The 26,777-nt window shown below is 37.3% G+C and overlaps 1 protein-coding gene across 1 annotated transcript in view; it reads right to left on the reverse strand.

Moving 5' to 3' along the window:
• The window catches only part of LOC108101433 (chitin deacetylase 1), a 46,277-nt gene extending 19,765 nt beyond the window's left edge, over positions 1-26,512 (reverse strand). Inside the window, exons 1-5 of the mRNA XM_017205761.1 lie at positions 26,316-26,512; positions 18,256-18,347; positions 18,066-18,177; positions 11,618-11,745; positions 1,571-1,713 (exon numbers count right to left, since the gene is read on the reverse strand). Of these exons, the coding sequence (XP_017061250.1) occupies positions 1,571-1,713; positions 11,618-11,745; positions 18,066-18,177; positions 18,256-18,347; positions 26,316-26,367 (527 nt within the window). The 5' untranslated portion in view covers positions 26,368-26,512. The remainder of the gene's footprint in view (positions 1-1,570; positions 1,714-11,617; positions 11,746-18,065; positions 18,178-18,255; positions 18,348-26,315) is intronic.
• Between the last annotated feature and the right edge of the window lie 265 nt (positions 26,513-26,777).

Here is a 26,777-nt window from a genome sequence, read left to right on the forward strand (position 1 = left end):
TCGCTTAGTTTTCCTTTTTCCACTATCCGTCAGAATTCCGCACCATGGCAAGCAGAACGAAATATCTGACAATTAGTTTTGAGAAGCATTATAGATGGATTTGTAAGACCCGAGTTGCCGGAGGTCTTAAATCCGATCCTGCTCCTGTGGCTTCTGGATGAAATGAACACCTAGTTCACATTTTTAGGTCAACACAACCGAAAACGTATCTCATTAAGGTAAATGTGAGCAATACTATCATGAATGGTTTAATAATTCTGAGGAAATTCCTCAGCTTGAAATAAAACCAAAGAATTTAGCAGAACAACTTTAAAGGTCGTAGTTTAAATTCTCTTGCAGTCAATTGACTCAGTTGGATATTTTCTAGTTTCACCAAAAAGTTATTAGAAACCAGAAAACTTCACTAAGCTTTAGACTCAAAATTTGATTGCATAATACTTTTACTAAAATTGAAAGACAATTTCCAAGGGTACACAAATGAACTTTACGAAGTATTTGAATCAAACTAAATTTTTATTTTCACAGACAACAGAGAGAATATTTTCTATTTTCTAAAGTCAAGCCAGTTCGTTCTAAATAAATTACAAATCTCACGCCTAATGACTTTATTTCGTTTACCTCAATTTTCTAATGAATTTCTGCTGCAATTTTCCGTTCATTTCCCCCACCGTTCAGCATTCTCATCATTTTCGGGCACGCATTTCGACTGCTTTTTCAACTGGTTCTTCTACTGCCTCGGCTGCTGTCTTTATTTACGACTGTCTCTTTAGGATCGGATGTTCACTGCACAGCAGTGGTCAAGATACTAGCTCCCTTTGACCCCACAAAGTATGGATGTTCATCATCAGGCTCAAAATCTTTGCCACCTTTTCTCTCGAATATCGTTTTTCGCTTTGAGCATTCACATTTTGACCTCAGCTGTTTGTGTACATGTACTTGTGCTTGCGCTGCTTTTCCCCCATCATTTTCTTTCACTTTATTTTGTTGTTGGCCTTTTACTTTGCTGTCCGTGTGTGTGTGTGCCTGTCGTTTTTATAAGTCTGTCAAAATGTAGTTCATATATTTTGGCGAAAATTCATTTTGCAGTTGACATAACTTTGTCAGCCCCAATTTATCAACAACAATTAGTAGAGCAGAGCGGACTCCTCTGACTTGACTGACAACTCTGTGTGAGTGTGTGCGAGTGTGTGGGTGGGCTACAGGAGTGTGTGCGTGTGTGTGTGGCATAGCAAGTATGTGACAAGTATTTTGAACAAAAACTTTGTCTGCCAAACAGAGACTCGCTCGCTCGACTCACTTGACTTTCTGGCCCCGAGAACTTGGAAAACAGCTCGAGAACGAAGACGCATTCGGGGCTGTCTGCATACACGGCGTATGCGTAATATTGTAATGCCAAAATAATGTGCATTTGGAAAATTGCTGTCACCCCACTGATGCGAAACAGCAAAAGCAAAGGCAGCTCCGAAAAGCAGCAGCAGCAGCAACAGCAGCAGCACACATCAATTGTCAAGTGTCAGCTCAGCCAGCTGGCTTATTAAACTACAATTTGCCACCTGAGCTGACAACTCACCTGTACTCGTGCGACATGAAGAAGGTGCCCCGAATCAGACAGCCGTTGGGATTCTTGCGCTTGCCGTCGAAAATCTTCAGGTAATGCTGGTAGTTATTCAGATTCACGGCGCCATCGAAGGTCAGCATAATGATTTGGGGGATCTGCAAGGGGAAGTGGGTGGGGATTAATACTGGGCAAGCTCCTCAAGATTTCTGGTGTATTATAAATGAGGTGATTAGGATAATAACTCACTAAGGCTAATAAATCAAAATCCGTAATGCAGGGATGCAGCAAATATTATTTGCCTAGCAATACCATTTCTTAAGTGGTTTTCAAATTTGTATACAAACATACATACAAACCAAAAAGAGGATTGCTTGATATATAGAAAGATGTATAATTTGAACGAATTTTTATTTCTAAATAATAAAATAAACGCTTTGAAATTGCGAGGAGTCTAGCTTAAGTATTATTCAATAGCAAAAGAAAAACTTTATAAGAGCTTGTTCGTTTTAAGTTATCTTTTACCTACACAACAAATATTATTATATACACACAATAAAAATAATAAATTTAATATATATTATATACACGATACAATATAATATAATGTAATAAATAAGCAAAATATTAAATAAAATATTAAACTCTAAAAACAAGTTGCAGTTATGGATTACAATCTCTTGCCAATAAAACTCCCTTTCTGTCATACATACTACTCATTCAATTGTACAACTATTGTACAAAGTGTGAATACCTCTGCCCGCTTAATCAGTACTTAATCAGTACTTAATCAGTAAGTGAAAACCACCTTTTCGCATCAAAAAAAGGAGGGGGAATCTCTGCAGCTATTTCCCGCAGCAAAAGTGATTGAATCCTTGATCCGCAAGGCAAATCCGTTAATTATATGATTTAGGCGCTGCCTCCGCTGTCTCCGAATAAATATAAGCGCATATAAGCCGCATGAGTGTGGGTGAGCGGGTAAGTGGATGGGAAGGGGGGGGGGGGTGTACATGAGTGGGTGGGCGTTTGTGCCCAATTAGAGGATTGCCGACCTCAAAATCAGCCGGGCATACGATGGCATTGGAGGCCGCAGCAGCGCAGCTCTAATTGAAGGTTTTGCATTTTGCGTTTGTTTTTCCTGTCTGCGTCGCGCCTCGTTGCGCATTTCCCAACCACCTTTGGCCGCCCAGCCACCCAGCCACCCAACCACCCCCCTTCCCCCTTAACCAGCTCCAGCACTAGCCCCACTTTCGGCTTTGGCACAACTTGCAGCTTGAGCATTAAACATAATTAGTGGGCGTGTGGGCAACCGGCGGGGAGAGAGCAACTAGAAACTGGCAAATGGCAACTTGCAACCGGCAAATGGCAACTGGCAACCAATTCACGAAACCAAATTAATTTCAAATAATGCCCGACTATCAATAATGCGAGAGGAGCAACATCACTGCGCCACTGTGAATTCCATTACAAAATTGCCACCCGAAAATATGGACACCGAAATGGGAATCAGCCAAAACCAAAACCAAAACCTAAACCAAAACCAAACCCAAGCCCCCAAAACCAAAGAAGACCCTGCAGTTGCAGCTTCTCCGTTTTTGTTGCACTTGCAGCACTTTAAGTGCAATTCCATAATCAAAGACCGCCGAGTGCAGTCGGAAAAGAATAAGCGAGGGAAAAGTAATAATAATGCTAAAGAAATGACGCCCCACAAAGACAGGGGAAAAACAGTGGCTGCAAATCGCATCAGAACTTGTGGATACTCTGATAAAGTTTATTATTGGACTTGGGGGATTTCAAATGCGGAAAAAGAGAAATCGGATGAAAACCTGTAAACTATTTTATGCAACAGAATTACTCTATACTGTACTCTCTTGAACTCAGACTTGTTTCTCTTGTTTTTCCTAAAATGAGATTTTTAATTTGTTCTGGCTTCCCAATCAACCCTAATTACATGGCCTACAATATAACCTAGTACTCCGATGAAAAACTCTAGTCCGAGGGTGGGGAAAGTGAAAAGTGGAAGCGAAGTGAAACGGTGGCTGCAGCTGAATCGGAAATGCATTTCGCATTTGGTCCGAGATCTGGCCATAAAGGCGGTTGGCTCGGCAGCAGAGACGCACTTAGCGCTCATTGTAGGACACATAAAAAGGATTATTGTACAAATTCAATATTAATGCGGTCGAAGGGAGAATGACTATGACTATTTCCCGAGATGATCACCATGGCCATGCCGATGATGGTGATGATGATGACGATTGAGAATTTTGCACCTAAAAGCTGGGAAAATTATGCAGGGGCGTGAAACACTCGGCGGTCAGTTTACGTGCGGCTTAGATGACAAGTCGGCATTGAATTTGTGCTCCGATTCGACAGCTTTTCACATTCCCCCATCTCCTTTTAGTCTTTTTTCGCGTTTTTCTTCGTTTTTCCCCACTTTTCCGCTATCTTTCCATCCCGTCTTATTGCTTTTCGCTTGGTCGCCGTCTTTATTGAAAGGCATATTTCAAAGGCGCGTTTCCGCAAAATGAGTGCAAATCAACTGCAAAACTTTTCCCTTTCTCGCTGAATTATGAAGTAAAAATATTATTGCAAATATAATGAATGTGCGGGGACGAAAGGGGCGCAGCGGGAAATGGCGCTGAGGCAAATCATAAATTTCAGTCTCGGACCAAGTTTTCGAGGAGAAGGTGAGCAAAAAGTGCGCCATTGTGGGCCGTTTGAACTTTATGCGATTGCCATATTGCTGAATCGCCGATTACCTGTCGTCCAATCCGAATTGCATTTCAAGTTCTCAACCACAAAACTTTCCTGCATTTCCGCATCCAAGTTATGGCCAAGCTGAAGGCTTTGGCCGAATTAATGTTTGCGTTCCACAAATCTATGTGAAATTAGTTTAGCTCCCCACACTCGAATGTGGCTTTTAAGCGGACTTTATTGAATCGAAAAAAATATATTATCGCGAATTAGGCGTTTCCTTAGCAATGAGAGTCCCCTCCAGTTGGGATAGTTAAACCAACTCCAAGAAACTTTACTAACTTTGGGTACAAATTACCAATGCTACAAATCTTAAGACAGCAGTTGCAGAATAAGAAATGATCACATCGATTTCTAGGAACTTTTTTAAATAAATTTTTAACTGTTATATATAATTTAAAATATATTTTGACAACATATTAAAAAATGTTTAGAATAAATTTCTGCATACTCAAAATATTTTCTTCTTTTTCTCACGCTTAATATTTTTTTTTTAGAAAAATACTAAAGCATTTTTAATTTAATTAAAACAAGAAAGGAAGCTAGCTTCGGCAAGCCGAAGCTTATATACCCTTGCAGCCATCAAATATTTCGAACTGAATACACAAAGGCTAAACAACATCGAAGCTACGACGACTTTTCTATTAATTTTCCATATTTTTGACTATTGTTCATATGGCAGCTATATGATATAGCCGTCCGATTTTGATGAAATTTAATTTGTTATTCAAGAGTCGTTAGAAAACTGTATATTCCAAAAATCATGATTTTCTGATGAGAAATAACGATGTTATCATTTTATTTCCGTTAATTCTATATAGATTTTTCGATCTTTCCTATGGCAGCTATATGATATAGTTGTCCGATTTTTATGAAATTTTTTTATAAATCAAGGCTAGTTAAAAAACTTGATACTCAAAAAATCATTGTCGTGTGATGAAAAACAATGACGTTATCAATTAGTTTCCATTAATTCTATATATATATTTTGATCTCTCCTATGGCAGCTATATGATAGAGTTATCCGATTTCGATAAAATTTAAACCGAAATTCAATAGTAGTTATAAAACGCCACCTGGAAGAAATCAACTCGATCTGATCAAAAACAACGGAGTGAGATTTTTTTTTTTCAATCTCTCGTATGGGAGCTATCCGATATAGTCGGCCGATCCGGCTCGTTCCGACTTATATACTGCGTGCAATTACTACACAACTTTTGGGAAAGTTTCAGCACGATAGCTTCAAAACTGAGAGACTAGTTTACATAGAAACAGACAGACGGACAGACGGACAGACGGACCGACGGACCGACGGACAGACGTACACACGGATTTCGATTCAGATCGTGATGCTGATCAAGAATATATATACTTTATAGGGTCTAAGGTGTCTCCTTCACTGCGTTGCAAACTTCTGACTGAAATTATAATACCCTTTGCTCTGCAAGGGTATAAAAATTTAATTAGAAAATATTTAGAATAAATTTCTGCATAATCAAACTATGTTCTTCTTTTTCTCATCCTTAATATTTTTTTTTAGAAAAATACTAATGCATTTTTAATTTAATTAAAAAAATTTAATTAAAAAATATTTAGAATAAATTTCTGCATAATCAAAATATGTTCTTCTTTTTCTCATCCTTAATATTTTTATACCCTTGCAGAGCAAAGGGTATTATAATTTTGGCCAGAAGTTTGCAACGCAGTGAAGGAGGCACCTCAGACCCCATAAAGTATATATATTCTTGATCAGCATCACGATCTGAGTCGAAATACGTCTGTACGTCTGTCCGTCTGTCCGTCTGTCCGTCTGTCTGTCTGTCCGTCTGTCCTCCTGTCCGTTTCTGCCTAAACTAGTCTCTCAGTTTTAAAGCTATCTTGCTGAAACTTTCCCAAAAGATGTGTAGTTATTGCACGCAGTATATAAGTCGGAACGAGCCGGATCGGCCGACTATATCGGATAGCTCCCATACAAGAGGTCAAAAAATAAAGGATAAAAAATTATTACGCAGTTGTTTTTGATCAGATCGACTTGAATTCTTCAAGATGGCGTTTTCTAACGGTTATTAAATTTCGGATTAAATTTTATCAAAATCGAATAACGCTATCATATAGCTGCCATAGGAAAGATCTAAAAATATATATAGAAATAATGGCAAAATAATCATAACGTTGTTGTTTTTTATTCCACGAGCATGATTTTTACAACATCGACTTTATGAACTACCCTTGAACCGAGAAAAAAATTTCATCAAAATCGGACGACTATATCATATAGCTGCCATATGAACAATAGTCGAAAATATGGAAAATTAATAGAAAAGTCGTCATAGCTTCGATGTTGTTAGCCTTTATGTATTTTGTTCGATATGTTTGATGACTGCAAGGGTATATAAGCTTCGGCTTGCCGAAGCTAGCTTCCTTTCTTGTTTTTTAGAAAAATACTAATGCATTTTTAATTTAATTAAAAAAAATAAATGCTCACGAAACCAGATTATATAATAAGGAATTTTCTTTTTTCAAAATTTAAACTTAGGAATTTGACATTCCTAATCAATTTAATTTCTATAACATTTAGCCACTATTCATGTTCAATAGTATTTACAAGTAAAAATGCACATAACTTGCTGCCCAGTATATTTTTCTACAATTTCAGATGTGCGAAATTAGTTTCTTAATAAGTAAATTTATGCAAAAAAGCACATAGTTTAGGAGTGGTAAACTTAAAATGTGCGTAGTACATTTTCAGAGAATAAAAAAATGACTAAAACATAAGGGATTACTTGATTTTGAAATGAAAATAAATACTTGCATGTTTCAATGGTAGAATTAATTTGAAAACACTTGTATGTGTGTGTTTATAAATTGAGGCAAAATACGGCATACAAAAGTGTCGTTTAAAGAGCTCTACTTTATTTCTTAGAAATCTCAAAATATGGAAAACTGGAACAATGTGGCTTGGGCAAATAGTGAATGAAAGTGCTGAAATATTTCCCTTTGCCCTTCTGTGTGCGTTGATAATTTTTGCCTAATGCGACTCAAGTTTGCACTTTAGTCTTTCAGCAAATATGGCAGCCGAGGAGTTGGAGAGCAGGAGCTCCTCGCCCGAGGGTGGCGAAATGCAGAGATGGGTGCTGCTGGGCGGGAAATTGGGGGCCAGAACTTTTCTCCGACGTCAAGGATTGCCAAGTGTTTGGAGGAGATTGGGTGGAAGATGGGAAAAGGGGAAAGGAGAAAGGGGGAGGGGGGTGAATTTGCATAGCTCAGTTGCTCAATCGCAGCGACAATTGAGCGGCTCATTGATTGCACCACCCATTTGCCATTATCCATTTGCCATCAGCTCCGCAGTCTACTCTACTCACCACTTATCCAGCTATTGGGGCATCCACAAACTTTTTGTTGATACTGTGCCATCTTTTCATTTCATTTCATTTCCCCAAATCAAATTCGATTCGCATTCAAATTGAGCAAAAGCGGTTTATTTAAGGCCTCGCCTTGGCCCACTTTTCAACCTTTGCGAGTTGGCCGCGCCATCACATTGATTTATGAAAAAATTAAATGGATTTCGGTTGTATAAATCTGTTTTAACTGCAGTTGCTATAACTTCATTTGGGAAAATCTTCGGTAAATGCTACAATTTTACTTTTTGCCAATTTAGAACTGGAATTCTTTTGCGTTGCTATTGCACAATTATTTATTGCCAATGGCGTTGTATAAATAATATATATTCTTCATTAGTTAATATGAACACGCTTCGTTTTGCACTTCGTCTATTTTTTGCATTGAATGCATTGGTATTTGAATAATAAATTAAGTACACTACACCGTTGATAATAACCATAGTCTATATTGGAAAGTTGAAAGCTTTAAAAAGCTTTTTATAGTTCGGTTGTATGACCAATGACACTGTTTATATACTCACTCCATTAACAAATAATTATTATTAAATGTGAAATCGTTTCGTCTTACACGTCGTCTACTCTTTCTATTTCAGTCTTTGGTATTCGCATAAGAAATTTATTACATCAAAACGTTAACAAAACCAAACTTCGGAATGTTTTAAGCACTTAAATAGTTTTTGTAGGAGTGACTAGTATAATTAGAACGAATCTCACACCAAAATATCGATTTCTAAGTACCTATTCGGTGCTTTGACCAATGACATTGTATATATAAGCACTTCGATAATAAATAATAATTATTAAACGACGTCTCGTGCTTTGGTACTTGCATTATATAATTTCTACACCAAGAGGTATAAAGTTACGTAACTTTTAATTAATCTCGTTTCAAAATATGTATGACCACAAGCCTTTTTGGTGACATAATATTTGTTTAAATATATAAACTATTTATTAAAACCCTTCTCCACGTTACTAAAAGTGAATATAATCGGCATCCAAGCCCCCTCTTCTTGCTATTCACTTTTGTGTGAGTGAGAAGGGAGGGTGGGGCCCAAAAAGGGCCGATAAGCCAAAGCCAAAGCCAAAGCCGAAGCCGAGAAGCCATGGCCCACACGGCGTATGCGCTATGTGTGAACCCAAATCAAAGGAACTTTTTGGCGTGCACAAATTAACCGCTTGTTTGCGGTTAATTGAGATGATATTAATTATAATTATGCCCGCGCGCTCACAAACAGCGCGCACACACACAAACACATAGATAAAGATTCAGTTAGCAAATGGAATTATTTGGGGGCTTCGTTACTGCGAACACATGTAAGCGCTAATAACACTTAAATAAGCACCGACAAACACACACACCCACACCCACACACGCTCTCGCTCACCCACACACTAATGCACGATTGCCGCACACCCACACACAAACACACACACATACAAACATCTACCCACAAACAGGACAAAACGGATGGCAAGGACAAACATACATTTCAATTTCGAAATTAAGTGGCTCACTTGTCTTGTTTGTATTTGAATGCGTGTATTTGTCTGTCTGCATGTGTGTGTGTATCTGCATTGATGCATCCGCGATATTGTGTATGTGTGCGTCGATTTGTTTGTTTGTCTGCGATTTGCGTGTTTGTTGTGTGTATGCATGCACATAAACATTCGCTTTGCCTTCAACATATATTTTTTTTTTTTACCAAGTGATACTCTTCATATCGAGTGTTTCTATCACAAAAAATATTAAAAATGTGAATGGCAAATAAATGTATTGGTTTAACTTTTGTTAAATATTTTTCCATATATTTTGGGTATTTGTTTCTAATTATTTCGAAATATTATCCCACACAAAACTAAATACAACTAAATACAATTCGTTTCTCAACTTTTTCTGTCACTATTCATTATTTTAATTGATGCTTACTAATATTAACATTTTCGTTTTCAGCTGGTACATTTCTTAAAGCCAAATTCCATCAAAGAGCATTTGCGTTTTAAGTTTCATAAATAATTTTCAGAATATCCCTTTATTATTATGCAAGCAAAAACCACAACTAATGTGCATTGCGAACTGTCTATCAATTTGCCAGAAGAGGCCACAAGTCAAAGGGCAAAGGGGTTCGCATGTGCATTAACTGATTTTTCCGTTTGAAGCAGAGGCAAAACTGCAGGAAAAGAATTATTTAACAAGTAATTCAAGCCCACGAGCACAAACGAGTATTCAAAGCAGCTTCTTTGAAATCGAAACAAAGTAAATGGAAACTTAGGTCAAATAAAAACGTTGCAAATCAACAACTTTAAATATACAGATTGTTGTGGGGCAATTTTATGAGTTTTCCGACTCGTTGTTGCCGTGCTATTTACACCATGAGCGCATAACTCTTGGCCAAATAAACAAAGCGTAGTTATTAAACAGGATATTCGAATCAACAGGAACACCAGTAGCAAGAACAAGAGCAACAGCAACAGCAACAGCAACAGCAACAAAAACAATAACTGACAACAATAAAGGAGGATAAAAGCAAAAACAACAGATGGAAAAAGGTACGGAGCACAATTTCCTTATGCAAAGCGACGATAAGAGCAAACCGAATGCAAATACATAGATTTATTGCCTCAGAACACGGAGAAGTGGAATCCAGAGGCGAACTGAGGCGAATCCGTAACCTATATCCCATCCAAAGCGGTGCGATCCACAGCTGCCATAGCCCCACTTCTGTGTCGTAAAAATAAAAGCTGTCAATGCACTGGAAATTTATCGCACTGCAAATTAACACTTAAATGCAAAATGAAAAAACGGACAGCCAACAAGTAGACGACTTCGATTCTACCCAAGCCCGACTGCAAGATGTCCTATACTCGTACGTCGATGGATTTGGTTGGGGCTTATTTTTTCCAGCAATTGCTTTGAAGCATTATTCAAGTTTTTAAAAACGCCGTCAATATATGTTGGAAGAATAGTTCATAAAAAATGTATATTATTATAGTTCAAAAATAAGCAATAACTTGAAAGTAATCTGTTTTTTTTTGTACTGAAATGGCGAAGATTACACGGTCGGAAAATAAAGAAGTACAGGGTGGATTCAAGGGTGGATTTACTTTTTACTGTTGGTAACTCATGTTTCTTTATCACATTGTCAGCATTTTATGTTTGAATATTTTGGAAAATTAAAAAGATATATATATGTATATATTCTGAAGGAATGGTCATATGCCTCGGCTATGAAAACCAGTAACCAGTTCAGTAAAAAGTAAACAGTTTTTAAAACCACTATCTCCTGTGTTTTATTAATCTATCAAAATTGTGAATGCCTCGAAATTGGATCCTTTTTTTGAGTTAGAGTGGACCTGGATCCGTTTTGCAACAAACTTTGATTGCGTCACTAGAATGGTTTCGCTCCAGTTTTCCATCTATTAAATAGTCTTTTATCCTTATTAGATTCGTTAAAATTCAATAATTCAACAATTTTTTTGTTTATATATATTATAATATAATATTATATTATATTGTTAGCTTTTTCTAGTTGACAAAAGTTGTCTACTTAATGCACTGATTTGATTTGAGGATATATTTAATTTTAATTTCATTTTGAACAACCATTTTGAATAACGATTTTTTTTAAATATTCTTCTTCTTAAACATTCTACCTTTAATAGGCAACAGCTCACTTTACCTTCAGAACCCTTTATAACCCTTAATATCCAATTAATTTTTCGCTCCTGTCCGATCATCACAGCAGACTTTTGTAATAGTAGTGGCTGCTTAAGAATATTTTATATATATCTGTATATGTGTTAGGAAGTCGCCACTCAAAAAAAGCATATACCCCTGTAAGCACCTCGGGTGTCTTCACCCAAAACCACCCAACCACCGAACCACTGAGCGGCCGGCGGTGCTTACCTTTTCGGGCTCCAGGTCGCCGGGGATCTGGGTGCCGTCCTTGGAGCAGAAGCAGTAGGGCAGGGCGCAGTCCTCCGTGTTGCAGCGCTGGGCGGTGTCTGCCGGCGCATCCGTGGCAGGGGCGGGTGCTGCAAAAAGGGCGAAAAAGGGGGTTAGAGAGGGAAGAGGGAAGAGAGGGCGCAAATCAGTTTGGAAATTATTTAAAATCTATTTCGTTATGCGGGATCCAATCCCGGTGCTGGGAGGTCAAAAGTCAACAAGTCAGACGGCACAATGCCGGACGAAATGTCAATAAGCAGGCAATCCAAGGCGAGTGTGTTGAGTGTGTGGAGTGTGTGTGTGTGCCAGAAACAAGTTAAAAGAAAGTTAACAACAGTCGGCTGGGCGAAAGGGGATCGAAGTCAAATAACCTTAAGCCAAATCTCAAGCTCCCAAGCTATTCCCCCGCTCTCTCTCTCTCACTCTCTCTACCTCTCCCCTTCTCTCTCTCTCCCTCCCTCTCGAAAGCTATATTTGCATATGTGGGCGGGCAGTGGGCGTGGCATCTGGATGTGATTGCGAGCCGAAACTCAATCGAATTCAATTGCTTTTTTCTCTCCACAGAGCGTCATCCTCATTGGCAATCAGTTGTTCGTTCGTTCTGACTTCTTTTGCTTTGTTTTGTTTGGCTCTGTGTTTTGTTTTGTTTTGCGATCGAGTAAACAAATTCGCTTAAAGTTCGCAAAACAAAAGGTGAGGCCCAGTCGGGGGAGCATGTTTCTGGGCAAATATTAAATGCACAACCGAGTATCCAAGTATCCGGCGGATGCACTAACCGAATTAGCACTTGCCATAGATGTGCCATCGAAACTTGGTTCCCGGGTGTTGATTTGATTTCGATTTCGATTCGAGCTGCAAGTTGACAAGTGTGGCTCGTCGAACCATGTGTTACCGAGATCTTTCTATTCTTTTTTTGAGATACCTAAATTCTGATCAATTATTTGCGACCGGAAATTTCTAATGCTCATTTAATTAATCAATCGATATTAAAATTCAAAATGTGTTCCGCCTTTAAAGTAGTTAACTTCCTTCTGAGAAATGATGTAATCGAGAATAAATTGTGAAGTTCTAGTTTTCCCTTATTCCCGAGGCCACATCATCAATCAATTCGACTCCTCCACCAATTCCTTTCATTATTTTTGCCTTGAGAATATTTTGGCAGAAGCTTGAGCCTCTCTGAAAAAGTGAAGAGTGTTGGACTGTGAGGTGCCTGAAGTTTCCGTTTCGATTAAGCCCTTCGACAATGCTTAAATGGGATTTAATTACACAGCTTCAATGTTATGCAAATGAAAGCCCAATCCGCCAACAAAAACCAATTCCAATATACATACATACATATATACATATATATAAAGCAGGCCCCTGAACTCGACATTGATTTGGTTTTTGCGATGTTTACTCTTTTTTCTAGTGACTTTTGTTCAATATGCTGGGTGTAAAGGCTCTAAATAAAAAACTAATAAACAATATATATGAATGAGCTTCCATGCAGAAGTTTTTTAAATATTAACATAGCATTTCTGATCAGATTGCCGGGCGGAATGGTAAAATAAATAAAAGTAAAACCGGAAAGGAAAACAAAATAAATGCTTGTGGCATATCAATGCCTTTTGAAAAATATTTGTGGTCACATCATAAATAACGGCAATGAAAATGAAATGCTTGGCAATTAATTGGCCAGGACACAAAAACACATACAGGACACACAGGAGAGGACTGCAATCAACATAAATTCTCTGGGGCTGCAAGCCAACCAACCAACCAACCTCTTTGCCAACCGTCCTGTCCTGCTTTCCCAACAAAAAGTAAATGCATAAAATTTTATTATTTCAAAAAGAAACTTCAAGAATTCCCCACTCCTGCTTTCTCTTTCTCTCTCTCTCTCTTTCTCCCTCTCTGACAGTCTCTGTCACACCGAATAGTGGCGTCTCGCTCTAAACTTGTGCAGAGTTATTGAATAAAATGTAATAAACACTTTTAGTAACTTTGTCTTATGCATTTTGTCCTCAGTGGACGGACAGCGATTCACATCTTCGTACACGATGCGTATACGTAATATTTGGCTACTGCCACTCCATCCAGGAATTGTTGTCGTTGCTTCTGTTTGCTGAACAGTAAGCGATTGATAGGGAGAACTGCCAAAAAGGCGAGACTGTTGTATCAACAGAAACCATTTCCGGATATATAGTATTTTTGGGAGAACACTTTGTATTTGAAGGCAGAAAACATTATTTCAAATGTTTGAAAACAACGGAACCCTTGTCTTATCTAATCATACATAAGGTGAAGTCCTTGTTAGTTAATAACGACTTCTTTCTGATCAAGAATATTTATATCTAACTGAAATCATAATGGTATCTGAAGTATTTTCGCTGATAGGGTTTTCCCTGCAAAAGAGTGCTCACTTTCTTGGGAGTGCAGTGCGTTATCGGTTTGGTTTTTGTAACTATTTCTCGCAGCCCTTTTTGTTGTTCGTCTGTGTGTGTGTGTGTGTGTGTGTGTATGTGTGTGCGGGGTGTTACGGGTCTTGTTGTTGTGTAAGCAATATTGAAATGCTGTCATTGAGCGTGCTCACTGAATTATGAAATTGAAAACTATTCAGTGCAAAACATTTTCTTTGAATTTTATCAGCTCAGCTGCGTGGTGGCGTAGTACTCGCATGTGCGTGTGGATGTGGGCGGAAAATCAGCTTGTCATTTCCTTGGACACGCTGCCTGTCAAGCGATCTAACCCTTGTGAACACACAGCTCCCTTTAAAAAAGTGGCTTAAATATTTTAATTCGTGTCTCGCCCTGGCCAAAATCAATTCGAGGCGAGACCAGACGAAACGAAACGAAACGAAACGAAATGAATTCGCATTTATATGCACAATGTATTGCATATATTTTGGGGCCCACACATGCCGCTTTTTCTATTTATTTTGGGGACAACTTGCTGTCACAATTTCAAATTCTGTTAAGACTCGTTGCGTATACGCAATTCGTCAGTTGAGATTTGAGGCAAGTATCTGAGAGGTTTTGAGGGGGGCAGAAGAGTCGTTGGGTTGGCTGAGTTCTGGGGACTGAGCACTGAGGAGTTATGGACGTTGGAGAGGAAGTCTTTCGTCTGGCAGAGCTCTTAATCCTCGGATGGCTTAGGCAGTTGGCAGATGGCTGCAAAATTAAAGTGCCCGACCATTATAGGCAATCAGTTAGTTTGCCCCACTCATTTTGCAGAAATTGCTTAAATTATATAACAGCTCGCATGCACAAACGGCCAGGTGGGATTTAATGGTTGGCAAAATGTGGAAATTGGATGACCGAATGCAAACTAAGTATTTACTTTTAGTTGGCCAGCTCAATCAAAATTAAAATATGTGCATTTGGGTTTGCTTTTTCAGTGGCAAGATTTATTGAGACGCCAATGGAGGAATTCACTTGGTTAATTATTCAAAAGGTGTAACTCTTTTTACAGACATTAGGAAGTCTTTGATTTCGAATCAGGGCTTGTGAATATTTTCAGCGGGGAGTACATAAGCATATCTATGTGTCAGCATAAAAAAACGAGTACAAATTTTTATGCACAGAGCTTTGACCTAATCTCTGCTGCAATATTTCGCTTCGTTCTCCACATCTCAGTATGTGTGTGTGTGTATGTGTGTGTTCGTGTGTGTGGGAAAAAGTAATAACATAAATGACACACACACAGCGAGCTATTTATATGAGACAACATTCCAGTGGGTATTACGCAAATCCCCAAACGCTTTAGCTGTCGCAGCTTTCTTCCAAGCGGTTGCCTCCCAACCAACGACCGTCGACCGACCGACGGACCAACGGACCGACGGACCGGGATCAGCTTCCGTACCCCCCTACCCCCGCACCCCCCATAACCCCCATCCCTCTCTCACCAGTAAACCCCTAAGCCCGTGCTCCCAAGGCCATTATCCTCCCTTTTCCGTAACCGAAAAAGCCGGCGATGTCGCAGTTGCAACCGGAATGGCGACTACTGCAAAAGTGCGTGTTTGCATGTGAGCGATATGTCACTCGGCGTATGTCTGTGTGTCAACCCCCATTTTCCGCCCCCGCCCCCGCCTCCGCCTCCACCTCCCCAACTCCCCTCTTACACTGAACGCTGCGCAGGCAAACCCAGGGATGTACGAAAAAAATTATTGGAATTTCTTATACCTTCTTTAAGCCTTCATAAAAAATGAAAAAAATACAAACAAAAAAACCAAGTTCGACTTTTCATATCAAAAATATTGATACAATTACCCAAAATCAACTTTATAATATGTATATAATTTTATATAATGATAACTTTCTTTAAATTTACATTCTTAGTCGCATGAAACAATCGGAAACATGTTTACAGATCATCAAGATTGTTAAATAAAATACAAATACACTTGTAATGCTATACAATAAAAATAATTGCTTATTAAATTGATTCAATGTTTTCTAGTGTAAATTATCTTGTCACACTAATTCAATTCAATCAAATCATTTTAGATTTTTTTGATTTGGAATTATAAGACGAATCCAATGCTTCACAAACGCATATTTAAGTTTGAGTTTATTTTTAAACTAATCATTTATTAATGACCAAATATTTTATTAATATTCAAATAAAAGTGAGAGGCACTGGTATGCCAAAATGCAATTTCCCGAGTGTATGCTAAAATAAAAGGAGAAAGGGGCAAAATGCTTTCCAGCTCTGTAGGTGCACGATGCAAAAGTCCGAGTCTGAAGCTGAGGCTGCCGTAAAACTGAAAACTAAATCTTAAATGTAAGCTTTAATGGCCCACACACACATCCATAGATGCGGTCAAGATTGTGGAACTTTGAATGGCTTACAATAACTTACAGACTCGGAAGCAGTTTTCGAAAAAATTATTATTACAATTAGTTTTAAATACATTGTGTTTTTGTAAAGACAATGAGATTTGAAATACCCATTCAACTAGTTCGACTGAAATCTTTATAGTTATTAATTTTGTACAACTATATTTCTTGAACTTAATCCTGCATTTAGTTAAAAAAACAGGATAAGAGCAGAATACATTTCGATCCTATTTTTGTGGTCCGGAGTGTATAGATAACGGGAGGAGAAAGACAGACTTGGTTATTCTTAAGCGGTCGCGTTTGTGCCCCATTTGAAGTGCACTCAATGTTGTGGGAGGTCGGGTGGAGTGCCAAAGTACTTGGCATTCATCTTGGCAATGGCTCAACCGCCGCCACACCCCCTTTCTCTTTCTCTTTCTCTTCCCCTTCCCCCGCCCTGTCTCCCCTCCCTCACCCCCTTTATGCCATCGGCAAGGTGGCCCTCTGGGCAGCGTCGTTAGGCAAGTCAATAGAGCGGACAATGTTTGGAATTGTGTCCCCGGAGTGGTGGCCACCATTTGGTCATTGCTTTTGTCAATGACTACATTTCGATTTCAATTTTGGTTACGTTTCAGTTTGGTTTTGGCCAGCACAAACACCCGAACACGTTCTGTGACCATAAATGAATTATGCGACATTTACTCAAAATTGCTTCCTAATGCAGAGCATCCGGCCTGAGAAAAGTTCCCGTTCCTGCAAAGAAAACATTACGAATGGGAATGGCCATGTATCCTGGTTCAACGCTATCGATTTGGAAGGAGAAGTTTCAACTTTTGTTTTATATGTCGCTTAGCCTCCATTAACTTGGTAATTGTTTATGTCTTGTATCCTATTTATGTACATATAAATGCTACTTTGTATTTTTTGAATTAGTTTTGTTCAGCAAAAAATGATTCTATGTCATGAAATTTCTGACACTTTTTTAAGCAGCTCCATCTATAAAATGGTGCTCTATTTTCTTACTCTTTTGTAAGACTTTTGCGAAAATCGTTTAAAAACGTTCCTGACTTCGAAAGTTTATGGAAAACTAAATTAAAAATTTTAAAAAATATTTACATTGTCTGTCATATTTAAACAATTCCCTGACCAATTTCCCCAAGCATAAGCATGTAATGCTTATGGATATTATAGTACAGAGTTATAGACATCGAAACCGTAAACTGTGAATAATGCTTCATGGCATATTAAGTTGAGAGTTTTAAAAACTATTCATCTGCGAGTTTGCTTTATTATTTGTATACCCATCCCCTATATGAAGCATACTATAATTTTGTAGATTCCCAGATTTGGCCCCTCGATTGTCCCGGTTCAAAGTTCGCTCTATATTCGCAATCAGTTTTTTCGGTATGGGCTTTTGTGTCGTCCTTTGCAAAACTTAAAATCGTTTAGCAGCCAGACAGTCAGATTGTGGGAAAAACCTGGCCGAAGGAATGGTGGCCACACTTAGAGTGCACTTACAGTTTTTACCACATTTTCTTTGTTCGCCCTGATTTATGTTGCACTTTCTTTCCCGTTCTGGCTGGGATTGCGAGACTTTTCTAATCACTTACTTGTTGGTAGAGGACCGCACTTGGCCTCATCCTTGAATGTGCAGAACTTCTGCACGTCATCGAAGAAAAGTCCGGATGGACAGCGGTTCAAATACGGATATCCGTCGACGCACTATGAGTTGGGGTGTGCAAACGGGTTAGGGCCATAAAACATATTTAGTATTGTTCCCCTTTTTAGGGCGGAACTTACCTGGTAAAAACGACGACAGGTCGCCGGATCGGCGTAGTTACCATTGGCAATATGCGAGGGGCACTGGAACTCCTCCTTCTCCTTTCCCTGGCCTATAAGAGTTCAAGAAAATGCGAAGGGTTTCATTTAAAATAAGTTCAAAGCAGGCCTTCATACTTTTCATTTAAGTTCTTTGGAAAATAGATTTATTTGCAAAGGCTTTTGTGCGTACTAAAGTGCATTGCTTGTTTAAATAAGTAATAAAGAAACTGAGTCAATATTGAATAAATAACTAAAAATGTTATATAAAACATAGAGCACTGAATTTGTCCTTTTTTAAACAATTCTAAGCAGTTTTTGTTTTACTAACACTATAAAGTTTGTTCACACAAAACTAATTTCGTAAGGGATTGTGTTTACGTGTATGAGGGTAAAACAAAAGTTCGGTAAACAATCTCGATAACTTTTTCTATCGCAAATGAGGCACCTAATTTTTAATTTGATGCAACCATGAAGACTGAGTCTGTGTGTTGGAAAACGCTTTATTTTCCCCTTGCTAATTTCATCAATAGCTTATTATAAAAAACTTAGGGTGGTATGCTTCTCATTAAGCTTTAAAATTTTTATTGTGACTAATACATTTGCTCTAAGTCTATCAACTAAAAGTTTTTTAAAAAAGTTCCACACGTCTACACGTTCAAATTATTTTTTTGTATTGTCTTTTTTGCAGTTTCTCACTTGCTTAATTAATTTTATTTTATTAAAAAATTTACTGAAATAGCATTTTTTTCGAACAATTAAAGAGCGATGCTTGGTACTATATTTATTCAAAGGGTTTTGTTTAATGTTTTTTTTTTGTTGTTGCCTGGGAAAAGATCATTGTTAAGACCACTTATCCTTAAATTACCGGTAGAATTTTAAAATTTATTCGTTTATATGAATTTTCTTTACCCGAAAATAAATCAAACTGCCACAAAATTCATGTCAAATTGAAATATGTAACCATCTATGAAACGGATTTTCCAGTAGCATAAGCAATTCAATTTACTAGTAAATATAACGATTTCATGAACCACTGGAATTAAAATCTTAACCAAAGAGTTGAGTTGCATGCTGAATTTAAATATCCGGCAATTAATTTCATAATAGACATTAAACTTTATGTGCACGAGCATGTAACTAACAGATTTATATATTCATGTTGGAATGAACTGCAGGATAAATACAAATTATAATCGCTTAATGTATATTTATGATGATTTCGCAACCTGAATATTTCTTTTTTATTTATTTTGTTTTAAAAGCCAAATCTAAGCTGAAAAGGCTTGGCCGCCTGACATTAATGAAAACCCACAGAAATGGGATGGGAAATGGCAAGTGAAATAAATAAATAAATAAATAACAAATTAATTAAATGCCGATATACTTTTGAATAAAGTGGCAAAAAATGCGAGGATAACTATGATAATGAAATTATTTTACAAAACAAACTTGCAATCCATCGCCATTTAGTTGCGGCCCAGGACAAGTTCAAATATAACGAATATAAATTGGCTAACTGCATTAGTTAATAAAGGCCTAAAACAACAGGAAGCAGAAGCTCAAACCAGTTCTCACTTCCGTTTCTAATCCCTTTTTGGCCCAAAATGTTTGGTTGTTGGGGGGAAATCGATGAGATCTAGCTGCCATTATAATTACGCGGACTACGCCCACTTTACCGGTTGACTGCCGCTCAAATTATTCATAAAACATATCCACTTTCGGACTAAATGTTAATTAAATGAAAACTATTATTGAACACAATTGCATTACGTACACGCGCATTCCCCATTATAATTATAAGCATTTGTCAGTTGTATGATTTTTTATTTTTGCCGCGCCACTAAAATGGCAATTAATTGATAGCTTAGACCAAGAACCGAAAACAACAAAATTGAATTGAATAGTTGATAACTATACAGTGCTCCTAGACAATTAAATTGAGCTGGGTATTAGCCTTATCGCTCTCTAAAAGGCTCTATACTTTCAGATAAATTAAAATTATATAGCCTGCGGCTTATTGTTTTTTATGTTATATTTCTATAACTATAACTATTATGTTGTTTCTATATTTCATGTAAATATAAATAAAAACAAAACTATAATCAATTAATTTAATAAAAGAAATTGAATTGTATCTTGTTGCTTTTGTATTCTTTTTTATTCGTCTGCAAAACGAAAACTTTAAGTGGTTCATCCAAAGTTGACTTAAATTTTTAATTATTTTCCTGCTTTTGTTGAAGGTACAAGATTCATTAAAATTCATGAAATGCTATGCGGCACAAGTTTTGCCAAGGGACATGCAAGATAAAAACGACTTTTGAGCAATTCTTGGTCATGTTTTTGTTATTTTACTTTGTTAATTTATTTTGAGGACATTGGTTTTTTATGGGTTACTTCCATTACTATTTTGTGTTCAATATGTGGGTACACTCATCATTAAATTTGCTCAAGTAAAATAAAAGCGTATCCTTTATTTTCCAGTTGGGATCAGGGAAAGAGATATCATTCAATAAATTGTGTTTTATAAAGAGTATTTACTCGACTCCTCTTTCCGATGCTATATAATTTGATCCGCCCTGAATAAAGTGAACTTTCGCAACCGGAGCCAAAGTGCACCTTAAAAAATGTGGGAATTTTTTTCATTGGGTTGGGCCTTAAAAACTGCACCCTCTTTTCAACCTTTTTTACTTTTGGCATTCCATGTTGCTGCTTTATTTCCGCTATGTTATTTGTTATTTATTTTTGTCATACATATTTTATTTGGATTTCATATTTGCAACCATTTTTATTGCTGTGCGATTTTTGATAGCGATTTACAATAAGTGAGAAACTTTAAATAGGACCGCTTAAATTTTATCAAATGAAAGCAGCTTTTATGTACTAACATGGTAATATTTTGCTAAAATGTGAGTGTTGGTGTTTGGTCAATTTATGGTTATTGATGTGTATAGCTATCCAACAAAATTAGCGACCGCAGTGCGGCGAAAAAAGCAACAAAATATTCAGTTAATTTACTATAAATGGAATGTGTAAAGTAAACAAAGCAATGCCAGAATTAAATCAGATGCAAATGTTTTGCCAAAAGAATAGCAAAAATAATGGAGCAGTGGGAAGCTGTGCAAAAACCATTTTCATATTATTATTATGGCTTATTAATATTTATTAACTAGTCCGACTCCATGTCCCTGTCCATAAACACTGGCCAAGTCACTGGCAGGAGGCCAGAAGTCATGGCTAATGAGGCATCGTGCTCTAAGCGGCTTAATTCCCCGCTTCCCTTTTCCCTTCCCTTTCCCTCAAGCGAAAGGGATTCTTGAATTCTTGAGTGGAACAATTCGACTTGTGGGCGGAGCCACTGAAAAGTTGAACAGTACGCAACTCCTTGCAGGCAATTGCACCCGACTGCGAGTATTGTGCAGAATTCCTTAAGTGAATGCCTGGATAACAGAATAAACACTTCAACGAAGTGTCTCTTACATGGCAATATTTTACGAAATCCTAAGTTTTATCATCTTTTTATTTAACTCTATTGCAACAAGGGATTCGTGAGAATCGAATAGTGTTGCTTAAACGGATTATTTTTGGTATCCTTAAACATTTTATTTTATAGAATTGTATAAAACACGGTAGCTTAAATGCCATTTATTGATCTTTCAGTTACATTTTAAAGAATTTGTTTAATATAATAATAATGAAGACCTTTTAGTATTGTTGTATTTGCTTAAAGAACACATCTTATAGACAATGTTAAGATTGTAAAGGCCTTTTAAAAACCTTTAGGTTTAAAAAATTTACATCCAATAAAATTAAGCCATGAGCCATTCTTTATGGGCACGTCGAAGTAAAAACCGAAAAATAATAATAGTGAATTTATCGCACATTTATTTAAAAGTCATGAGGCCAATTACATGAAACTCCGCTTGTTATTTTTTGCCCTTAATTAAGAAATTGCCAATGCGGAAAATAATAATTAAAAATAAGCCGCCGAGAACCGTAACGCTCAAAAGAATACACTTGCCTCTCTCCACCTCACTGTTTCCTCTGTCTCGCTGTGGAGAAATTAAATGTGCCCGGGAAAATAAATAAAATTGAGGAACAAAAAACGGGGAAAACCTGGCAAAGGGCTGCAAAAATCTTTATTTTATGGACATCATGAAATATATTTCCCGTTTTTTTTCATGTTTCATTTTTCTGTGAATTTGTGTTTTTTTCTCTTAAGTTTTTCCCTGGCACTTTGTTTACTTCTGTTTTTGCTTAACCGTAACCGAAACTTTGTTATGTTTTTACAAAATTTTAGGGTACATGTTTTACTGGTTGCTTTTTTGCCTAAGCGCAAACATGAAGTTTATATCAATATAATGAATAATTTGTTTATGACAATAACGTTGCACTTTTTTTTTAAATTATAAATTACATTTCTATTTACTGTTCTGTATCTAAATTCTTTTCTTCAAAAGTTTGTAAGCTTAATATAGAATTTAATTCAAATTTCATCGGGCAGGATATATGCCTCAAAAGTGCATAAAAAAAGTTTTTAAATCCTAAAATTCCATATTTAAGCATTTATTTTTTAAAATAGTAGGGCTATATATTTTACCTTTGGAAGCTTTATTAAATGTTCGTCCCATCTAAACAAGGATAAGTTTGTATCTTCGAAGCCCCAATTTAATATTAATACCAAAATTTGTTTAAAGCACTGAAGCGGAGTGTTTCTGGCAGAAGTTTGTAACCCAGTGTACGAGTTACTTTTAATTTCAAAAAGTATATATAATATTTTTATATTATCACACAAGTATGTGGATACAAATGTATATATGGGAACGTCACATTAAGAAGACCTCTGACATGGTTTTTGAAAAAATGTTGTTGTTTATTGAAACTGTATCCATTTTTATTGTACCTTTAAGAGCTGGGTAAAAATATTAAACGTTTAAAATATTTATTAATGACAAAAATTTTTTTTAGGGTTTTTGCTATTCAATCTTTGTGTTTAATTTACAAGTTTGTTTCAAGCCGATTTTTAATTTAAACTGTATACATCTTTGGTACGGTAAAATACATGATATTGAATGAAATACATGATAATTAATCATTAATTGTTTTAAGTTTCTGCTAGTTAAGTTCCGTGATTTAAATAAGAATAAAACAATTATTTATAGGTTTTTGTGTAACAAAAGATTCTTCTGGGGTAATTGGCTTATGTGCTCCAAAAGTATAGTTTTCCCTTCGCTGACACACTTCGATTCAGTTGTTTATTTACGGATATTCACTTAACACATTTCACATTCGCCTCGCCCTGTCTCTTTCCTTCTTTTGCAATCGCTGTCTCTTTCGTGCGCATCTGTTTTTATTTTTTATTTGGTAAAGCGTTTTCGGTTGTTATTTGTTGTTGTTTATCCGCTGGTATTTTCAAGTAATTTTTCACGCATTTCTGTGGCTGCTTTGCGCCTCATTTTTCACGCCTGTCCATGCGTTTGTCTGCAAGTGTATGTAAGTGTCTGTGTGTGTGTGAGTGTGCTTGTAGCTGTGTGCGTTTGTATTTGTGCTGTTAAGCTGCTTAAATGTTTTTGTCGCTTCCTTTTGCAACATTTGCCATTTTCGCGCAGCGTGCGTGTGTTTCAGTTGCTGCTTCTCTGCATTTACAACACTTAAATTGTAAATAATGCCGATTTGGTTAGCTCAGTGGGAAAGAGAAAGAGAGATGCAGGGGCGTGAGGGGGCGTGCGGGGAGGGAAAACCTCAGTGTTCACTTTTCGAGTGTGTAATGGCCAAAGCCACTTGCCTTTGTCAACAAATTTGCGTTTAAATGGCTCATGTGCCCGCTGCTTTCCCCCTTTTCCAACCTACTTTTTCCGCCCACCAATTTGTTTTAATGTATTTTTAAATTATGTTGATTTCGTTTTCTTTAAGTCGGCCTCACAAAAAATACATTAAATGCCACGAGTGGTAAGGATATTTTTCGTGGCTTAAGGAAGCGCGGGTCAGGAAATTTCAATTATATGAATGTGTCGCGCTGGAGAGTGAAAAATTCCTTTTTCCCTTATTGGCTCTTTCTTTAGGATAATAAGATTGACATTCTCTTTAAATCAGAGCTACATTCTCCAAAACGAAATTATTTTATGAAAGTGATTATATGGTAATATAATAGCAGTCGTAATGGTAAACTTCAATTAAGTAGAGCTCATAAAAACTATAATTTTTGTGGCTTGTGTTAAACTTTACTCAACTGACTATTGCAAATCACAACAATCGAAAGCTTACATTTTTTTGCCATACTAAAAGCATTTATCCATTTAATAAAAAAAACTGACCATTCATAAAAAATTTGCCGATAAATGCGCCCTTTCCTGTTTTGTTCAAAAATGTGTCGAAATTAAATGGTCGAGTCTCCAAGCGAGGCGTTCAATAAAAAGTTTCATCCATTCAAAACTAGACATCTAATAGAGAACGTCAGCAGCGAAATGAGCTCCTGTGTTAAAAACGCTTTCACTATGTTTATATCATTTCTTTTTAAAGGATTTCGGCAAACAAGCAAAAAGGCACCGCAAAAAAGCCCGTTAATATATATTTTTCCACTTGTGCAATCGCACGCTGATGAAATGAAAGTATTTTTTTTGTTTTTTGTTAAGCTTTTTGGCAGATTTTTCATCACACACCAAAAGCAATTATGCAACGAGCTTGGCGATGGCCAACAAATAAAAGAAAAAGTAAAATCAATGTCACAATCAAGTTGCATAAATGAAGCTCAGCATCTGCTGCGAGCTCTCAAAAAGTAAAAAATAAATAAAATCGATTGGCATTTCCAATTCCCGTTGGTTTTACCGCTTTTTCTTACATTTTACATTTACGTTTACATAATTTAGGCAATATGAACCGTTTTCGAAACAAGTTTTCCACCGCCCGTCGAGCACCAAATAAAGTGAAATCGAAAGAAGAAACTCCTCGAATGATTGTTTGACTGAGAAAACATATAAATAAAGGCATCTAAGCAATAAATGTATAAATAAAAGCAGTTGAGCATCTGGGCAAAATTAAGCGAAAGTTGACCATGAAATCTGTGCAGAAAAGACTCGTCAGAATTTGCATATTCATGAAGTTCATCTCGCAGATATTTCCGATATGTGAACTACACGACAAAAAACGTGTCTTCGAACCGGATTAAACGACTATTAAATTAATGAGTTTAATTGAATTTGACAAGCTATTTTTTCACAACATTTGTATTGAAATACTTTTTTTTCAAAGCAGAATCGGTTTTTATATATTTAAAATACTATAGGTTTATAGATCAACAAGAAGTATATATATTTATTTTTTGTGCTTTGAAGTAATTTTTTGCTTGACAGAAACTGTATTATTTTAATTATTTTTGTCGCTTTAACCAAGCGAGTTTTTTTTTTTTGTTTAGACAATAATTTGAAAGATGCGTTCCAAGAGGTGTAAATTATTTTTTCAGCGATTCTGTTAAAACGGTGTAAGTTTTTTCTTGCCGTGTATGTAAATGTATGCCGACGGCTGGCTTTCTGGATGAATTGTTTATTAGCATGGGCGACTAACCAAGCGAGATTTGCAAAAGTTGCCGCTAATCAAGTTGGAGGTCAGTTCGGCAGTCGTTGGCTGTCGGTTGGCAGTCTTTTTGTTACGCAACTGGGAAGCGTGGAGTGGTGTGGAGTGGCCCGAAACTGGATGCCCAGCCATACAACCAGTTTCCCGACAGGACAGCTGACCTTGCGAGCCGACAGGGTGAAAACCAGTTGGGAAACCGCTGACAGTGTTACCTAATTCGTACAGGAAGCGAGCTCGCGACTTTAGGCAGTCAGTTTTTCATTTTCCAGCACTCGAACGAACAACCGAACAAATACTCAGGAAGAGACTCTTGGTTTCTTTCACTCGCACGAAAAGCACAGAAACAAAAATAGCAAAAAAACATACTGGTATATATCTTTTGGACTTATATACTTATATATGGCGAATGCGGAAGCGATATTTATCACTGTATCGGATTGGATTGGATCGGTCGACGATGGCCACAAACTTACCATTTACACCAGCTGCCACCAGCAGCACGGCCAGCAGACTCAGCCGCAACATCTTCACTTTGGATACGTGTACGGACGAGCTAATCCCGGATCCGGATCGAGGTGTTTGGAGAGTGTGTGCGAGAGGGGAGATCGAAGCGGCGAGTAGAGCGAGACGTCCGCAACGCGCAAGTGCAAACCGCCAACTGATCGAGACCCGCGCCCGAGAAATTGCAAGAAGCCAACGCGACTCAACTCTCCATCGCCGGTCGGGCCCAAATCACTCGGTCGGTCGGTCGGTCGATCGGTCGATCGTGGCCAACTTTGACGGGAGCTCGGCGGAGGGGAGCGGGTGGGAAAAGGTCGGAAAAAGCCAGACCATGCCAGCGACATCTTTCGAAAAAGGTTAGCCAAATACCATAATAATGATTGCAATATAACCGAATTACCGGTAAAGATTTGCAAATGAATTTCGCATTGCAA

Source organism: Drosophila ficusphila, unplaced genomic scaffold (genome assembly GCF_018152265.1).
Source record: "Drosophila ficusphila isolate 14025-0441.05 unplaced genomic scaffold, ASM1815226v1 contig_197, whole genome shotgun sequence".
Taxonomy (NCBI): Eukaryota; Metazoa; Arthropoda; class Insecta; order Diptera; family Drosophilidae; genus Drosophila; species Drosophila ficusphila.